The sequence below is a fragment of the Sinocyclocheilus anshuiensis genome, unplaced genomic scaffold (genome assembly GCF_001515605.1).
Source record: "Sinocyclocheilus anshuiensis isolate Anshui unplaced genomic scaffold, SAMN03320099.WGS_v1.1 scaffold553, whole genome shotgun sequence".
NCBI lineage: Eukaryota > Metazoa > Chordata > Actinopteri > Cypriniformes > Cyprinidae > Sinocyclocheilus > Sinocyclocheilus anshuiensis.
Window position 1 is genome coordinate 611,713 of NW_015539821.1, and position 7,381 is coordinate 619,093.

A 7,381-nucleotide genomic window follows, 5' to 3' on the forward strand; every position below is an offset into this window, starting at 1 on the left:
CCCGGAACTGCTTCCGTTTACAACAGTGAGCGCAAGCTAGATTAAATTGATTATTACGTTTTAAATATGGTTATTTTTCTTACAAAAACGCTTCGATTCACTACAGGAGGCCTTTGTTCACCCCCGGAGCCATGTGAGACACTTTTTTTTATGGATGGGCACTTTTTATTTCACTTCTTTTGGACTGAAGCACTGCAACACCCGCTGACTGCAATGATAGAGCTTGGAATAGCCAGGACAATTTTTAATATAACTCCGACTGGATTCGTCTGAAAGAAGAAAGTCATATACACCTAGGATGCCTCGGGGGTGAGTAAAACACAGCCTAATTTTCTTTTTTGGGTGAACTAACCCTTTAACACTAAATGTTCGTAGATCAGGAAGAAGGAGGCGGGAACTGGCCAACATTTAAACATAAAACTTTAATAAACAAATGAACAAACACAAAACGAAAGTAAAAGCGGCAGCCCCTCACAGACGACTGCTGCGCGGCATGTATAAAACTTTACGTAGATTTCATCCTAAATGTGTGCGTACGCACAAAAACTAGATTTTGCGTACGTACAAAAGTTTTCAGATTTATAAATCCATGCTGTGACGAGAGGGGCGGGGCTGAGAGCTGTGGGAATAGAGCGAGGCCGGTGGAGTACATGCTAATGCGCGACACCTGCGCCACTCACCGGTCTCGAGTCCCACGGAGGAGCTCCGGAAGGATAAAAGGAGGAGTGACGACAGTGTTGGACGAGAGAGGACCAGGCCTGGATTTTATTTTGTGTTTTGGTTCTGTTTGTGCGCGACAGTTGTCCGCGAGGGGCTGTCGCGCTGTTTTGTGTTTATTTTAGTTTGTTTAAATGTTCGCTGGTTCCCGCCTCCTTCTTCCCGTGACTACGAACTGTGTTACACATGCGTACGCCAGAACCTGCACAAAATTCCCTTTGTAATTCCCAGTCAGCGGAAGATTGTACATACATAAATCTCCACCCCGTCTCCTCTCCTCCCCGAAATAGCCATTTATGGAGCTTACAACGCCTAGTATAGATAACATATAATTTCCTTGCATATTCCCATCCAAGTGACACCATGTTTAACGCAGTTAAGGGTAGGAATACGTTAGGAAAATAAGAGATACGGACTATAAATGCGTTTTGAGACATCACTATTCTAATTTATGCAATTTGCCTAAAAGGTAAACATATATTTTAGAATGTTTATAGCCTATATTTTTATGGAAATAGATAGGCCTTATTTTTTGCAGTGTAAATAGCTGCCTGACTCAACGCGTCAATAACAAAACATTTTGGAAAAAAAATGCACATATCTGTTTCCTTAAAAAAAAACTTTTAAATATGGTGTTTGACACAATATTGGGAAGAGCACGAAAGGGGTTATCATTAGGCTACTGTCTGTGCACGACACCTGTGAACAGAGGCTCTACTGTCATTGGACCAATGGACTGTTTGATCAATGAGCGCATCCTTATGTCTGTCGTTACCGTCTATGTTCCAAAGCCATCAAACAAAGTCAAGTTCACAAAAAGGATCCTTATTATTCGCGCAAAAGTATTTTCTCAGAACATGAGTTTTGCTATTTAGAACACGGAAGTGGAATTGTCATGCGCCAAGCAATCCTCGCTGTGATTAAAACATTAAATCACATACCACAGGAAAATTGTTCGAAAGCAGCACATCCACTGCAAATATTTCTGTTAAAATTCATATAAAAAATGTTGTAATTTCTGGATAATAATTTCATTAAATTTCTTAATCCCTTTCTCTACCCATGACGCACAAAAGATTGTAGAAAAACATCAAGAATACAGCCTTCAGTGCATTCTACCAATGGACTAAACGGTCCCACTGGGGCTTCTGTAATGCCCTTGTGAGCTGCTGATGGGGTGTTTTGAAGAAGTGCAGTCACAGAGGAAATAAGAAAAACCCATTATAATAGAGACAACAGTAAACTCTTTTTGACCACAGAGAAAATAAAAATGTCAGAGCCTTTAAACTTCATGTCTCATTTTTTTTTTTTAACAATTTATGAACTTCCTCCTTCTCACCATGTGTTTATATGCCACAACCAAATGTTAGTTAGAAAGATAAACATATGTAAGTTTCAGATAGTTTCTCATCCATTTGTTGGGAGTGAGATTCTTCTTGATGCACTGAACATGTGCAGATCTCTCGTGTGGTTTTCAAAGGGTACATTCTGCACCCCTAATAATTGGCACAAGCTTTTTTCCACAGCTCGTCTTCCAAAACTATATCGCTTTGCAGGAGCACAGGCACCGTTTAGTTTTGCTGTGACTACCACCCTTCCAGTTTACCTCTGAACTGGACAGCTGCAATATATTGTATGCTTCATCAGCCCCTCTTTGTATTTCAGCGTGTTTTCCACAGACGGGAGGCCGTAGCCCTTTAACATGACACCGGAGAGTAGACGCTCTCATCCATGGGTCAGCCAATCAGCAGATAAAAACAAGATTATGTAGCCGCAGGTCACCCAGGACATAGTTCAGGTTAGTTCAGCTGACGGTGTCTTGTGTGCTTTGAGCTGTTGTCAAGCCTGTCAGTTTTCTTTATCCCAGGGCGGTGAAGATCAGGAAAGTAGACTGAGCCGTGATGCACTAAACTGCAATCAAGCTCTGCTTGCTTCGTTGCCGTTCTTCCTGAAATCTTTGTCAGAATGATCGGCTCACCTGAAACCACCGCAGCAGGTTTGGCGAACCGTATTTGTTTGCTGTGATTGGGTGGAACGCATCATCTGACATTCCTGTTATTCAGCTGCAGCTGAGCTGGAGGTGCCGTGTTGAATAGAAGGCACAGCGGTTTCACATTCTGGCATTCTGTGGAATATTTTGCCGGCTGCAGTGATTTATTGTGAAAAGCTGTAATCAGAGCTTGTCCGTGTTTTGACCTACAGCACAGAGGGCGGCAATGGACTGCCTCTTATTCTCTGTTTGTCTTTCCCTCCCACAGTTTTGTTGTTGATGCGTGGTTTGAAGAGAGGCGATGGATGTCCGCATGGTTCTGGGGGGTCCAGATAACATTCTCCTGGCCAATAATCCTGACACAGGAAGTGGTTGTTTGAAGCATCCCTGTGAGGACCAGGTAAGCATGGAGAAACTAGGGCCATACCAAGGAAAGCATCACTGTTATTGCTTATATATAGGCTTAGAGATTTGAACAAACTCCTAACCTTAAGTATTAAGGTTGTATTTGTCCTGTGCTGTTGGTGCTACAGACTTGATACCTTGAATAATGAGGCCTGTTGAGGGTAGTTTTTTATCTTGTGATCATATTTAAGTTTATAACCTAATTAACAGTAAAACAAGTCCCATAGATTTGCTGTAAAGGAGGGATTACATCAAGGGATTAAAATATTATTGAGACTTAAAGGGGTCAGGTCTATTTTGACTTGGGCCAGTAAGCAACCACACAGAACACCCTAGCAACCACTTAGCAATTCCCTGGAAACCACCCGCAACCATCACATTTGTAACATCACAATTCCAGAGGCCAAGATGGATTAAAATGGTTTAAAAATAAGGTAAAACAGCTAAAACCCAGTTTCTTTCTTTCCTTCTTTCTTTTTTTCTTCATATTTATTTATTTAATTTCTTACCTCAACAACCGTCATTTTTATTTATTTCCCACAGTCTTGGAAAACCTGGATAAATGAGGAAATTAAAAAAAAAAAGTAATTTCTGGAATTCTGAAATTGTTATTATTATTATTCTGAAATTATTATTATATAAAATATTTAATTTATTTTTTCAGTGTATTACCACTCTGTTGAATAAAATAATGTTTGAAAACAAGCAGCTTTGTCATTACAGCAGAAGAACCAGAAATGTCAGTTGAAAAAAAAATGAAAGACACTGTTTTACAGCTTTTATTTATATAGGTTAATATTTATTTTTAATATTTCAAGTTGTTTAAATTAACAAAGAACAATAGTATATTTAAAAAATAGCATTAACCTAGATTAATACATTCTGTAAAAAATTTGCTAATTGTTAGTTCATGATACCTAATACATAACTAATGTCAACAAATGGAACGTTTTTGGAAGGCTAGGTTAATGCAAGTTATCTTGTTGCAGTGATCTTTTGTAGAATAAACATTGTATTTCTCATGTAGGACAGAAGCTCCAACCCGTCTGTCCTTCGTTCTGTGACCACTACAGGGAAGGAGGGTCTGCTGAACAGGAAGAGACCATTTGTTGGAAGATGCTGTCACTCATGCACACCCCTGAGTCAGGTTAGTTTGTTGAAGCTTTTGGCATATTGACCGAATACACGTGTTTCCTAAGAAACATCTGTAGTTTGACTGTTACTACAATTATGTGTTCCAGGAGAGGCTGTTCAACCCCAGCATCCCTTCACTAGGGCTCCGTAATGTGATTTACATCAATGAAACGCACACAAGGTAAACATTATGGGTCTGAATAGATCACCAATTCTCTCATGATTTATCATGAGAACACTCACTGCACATTGCTTGGTTATGCACCTTGCTGTAAAGTATAATTCATTAACATAGTTTAGTTTGTGATACACGATTAATACCATAGTTGGTCAGATGTAGTTTCCCCGCCGTGTGTTTACATTCAAGTGTCAAATGGAAGGTTGGAGGTTTCTGTGAGGAGTGGAAAGTCAGGAAATAAATTATTAACACTGTTTGTCAGGGGATATTATGTACCTAGATCTCATGACAAGGACCAAAGGTGGTCTGAGCTGGTACAGCCAATCAGGGGAGGAAGTGGACACTGCGTAATACAGTACAAAAATTTGATATTGCCTTTCAGCAGTTATTGATATTAAACGAATGATTCTACCAAATGGCTGCAAAAATTACACAAAAAAAGCTACAAAGAGAACTCCTGAAAAAGAATCATTGAGTCACCCCACTCAGTCTGATGCATGAACGAATCATTCAGATGATTTCTGAACAGCTGGTTCAGTGAAAAAAAAAACAGTTGCAAAGAATGATTAATTCACAAATGATACTGATCCAGTTCTCGAGTTCAACTCACCGAATGTTTGATTTTTCAGAATTTCATGATTCCATCTTATTTCATGTTCCACAGAAGGAGCAGCATGAGAATGAGTAAATAATGACAGAATTTTAATGTTTGGGTGAAATGTTACTTTAAAGGGGACCTATTATGCAAAATTCACTTTTACATGGTGTTTGGACATAAATGTGTTGGTGGTGTTTGTACACAACCACCCTATAATAATACAAATCCACTCACTCCTTTTTTTTAATCCCCATAAATCATAAGCAGCAAGCCGTTTGCAGAATGTGTACAAAGTGACATCACATTGTACAGGCCCCACCCATGACTGTTGACGGACACTGCTGTATTAGCATAGACCCCGCCCTGAGTGAGGGCCTCCATGTTTATCTACTCGCTAGAGCATTTAACATCATTAGCATTCAAGTAAGAAATTAATTCTTATAATGCTACTCAAGTTATTCAGTCAGTGAGAGATTTTATGTTTTTGTTGTTTGATTCAAATTAACAGCATAGACAGCAGTAGGTATACGCTGCTGCCAGACAGATCTAATATAGGCTACACATGCGATTTCTTTGCCAGCTGTTTACGTTCACAGATAAATCTGACTGTATTTACGTAAACTTTGTGTTTTTGACATAACCTTGTGTGTATTTGACAGTTTAAGCGCAATAAGACGCAAAAGAGATCATAGTCTAGTACTTGCACGGTACGTTGCGCTGTCTGACAGCCGGCTTTCTGTGTGTGCGCTTCGGATGTGTGAGCTCAGAAAACCATAGCTGTGTCCGACTCGTTCACTCATTCACTAATCCCTATATGGTGTATGGCAGTTGAGTGCAATACATCATAAAGGAGTGAATGAAATGAAGTGAACGAATTCAGACACTGACGTATACACTGCGTGTCAGAGAGCTGGAGCTGGAGCAGAAACTAATATGTTATAAAAAATATTAATAACAATAACACTCACAATGACTTTATATTGTAATTATACATACCTCCGTGCCAGCTTTGTGTTTTCATTGATGGATATTATTAGGCCTAATTTGTTTTGTAATGCTTAATATGTTTATAATCATTAAATACTATTAAAATACTGGTAACAAAAATAAGCATATTACACATCCACATATAACATATACATTTTATGTATTTATTATTCTTAGTGTCTTGAAACTCTCCTGAGCAGCGTTTTGCGCTCCAATAAGATGACAATGGTCATAGAGCGCTCCTATTAATTTTACATTGATGAATATGCTACATACAGGTGATTAACAAATATATTTTTTTAAATCATCCACCAAATTATCATCACATCTCTGTCGTCTCTTGTAAGTTAAAAACAACGCAAACGCCGTAAATTAGTTAAAAATTAAACCAAATGCCTAAATAATATATTTTAATATTTATAATAGATGAAATAAACATTAAAGCAGAAATAGGAAAGATGTAAACTGCATCTCTCATTCAAACTCGCTTGCTCCCGGTATCTTTTCCAGCTCGTCAGTCCTCTCCGCATTGGATTATGAGAAATAGTGCTTCAGCGAGTGTACATCAATTGTACACTCGAAATCAGAGAGGATTGTGGGTAAAAAGTAGTGAACGAATGTAGGGAATGAACTCGTTCGCTCAGAATTCGGACAGCACTACAAAATGGCTGACACCCGATATAGTGCACTATATAGGGGATAGGGAGCGGTTTTGGACACAGCTCATACGTAAGATCTTTAAATTTACATGGCTTTAAAACGCAAATAATAAACTTTCATGATATCCTGCAGTGTCACGTGAGCGTGACCATGATAGACAGGATAATCAAGATCAAACAGATGTTTAGTTTTGGCAGAGTATGCGAGGCACAAGCTGTAAAGGCTCTTCTGGAAAAGGAGGTGGGGAGCAGCGGCTTATTTGACAAATGCGCGAAAACACCTTGTTTTAGCCTCTGGTAAAAAAAATTTAATTTTCAGCATGGAACAATAAATTATATGTTGGGTATTTTGAGCTGAAACGTCATAAATACATTCTAGGGACACCTGAGAGTTATGTTACATCTTGTAAAAAGGGGCATAATAGGTCCCCTTTAAGAACCATTTCAGTGAAACAGTCTGCTACTGTAGATTCTTTGTCATTAATACTCATTATACTTTCCATGCTCAACTATTTTGTATTTTGTATAATGCAGACACAGAGGTTGGCTTGCACGGAGGCTGAGTTATGTGCTGTTTGTCTTGGAGAGAGATGTCCGGAAGGACATGTTTGCTCGCAATGTGGTGGAGAACGTGCTCAACAGCAGCAGGTACCAAGTGTTTATAAAAGCAAGGAACAAGTGCAATGTAAAGCTCTGTTTCTAAGCAGCAGGAA

General features: G+C 38.9%; 2 protein-coding genes across 2 annotated transcripts in view; one reads left to right on the plus strand and one right to left on the minus strand.

The window, feature by feature from the left end:
* Window positions 1-7,381, minus strand: part of LOC107684045 (beta-tectorin-like) — an 82,537-nt gene that overhangs the window by 30,386 nt on the left and 44,770 nt on the right. The gene's annotated exons all lie outside the window — the stretch shown is intronic.
* The window catches only part of LOC107684126 (glycerol-3-phosphate acyltransferase 1, mitochondrial-like), a 36,506-nt gene that overhangs the window by 18,269 nt on the left and 10,856 nt on the right, over window positions 1-7,381 (plus strand). The window contains exons 2-5 of the mRNA XM_016480339.1: window positions 2,976-3,107; window positions 4,140-4,259; window positions 4,354-4,427; window positions 7,203-7,316. Coding sequence (XP_016335825.1) covers window positions 3,009-3,107; window positions 4,140-4,259; window positions 4,354-4,427; window positions 7,203-7,316 — 407 coding nt within the window. The 5' untranslated portion in view covers window positions 2,976-3,008. The remainder of the gene's footprint in view (window positions 1-2,975; window positions 3,108-4,139; window positions 4,260-4,353; window positions 4,428-7,202; window positions 7,317-7,381) is intronic.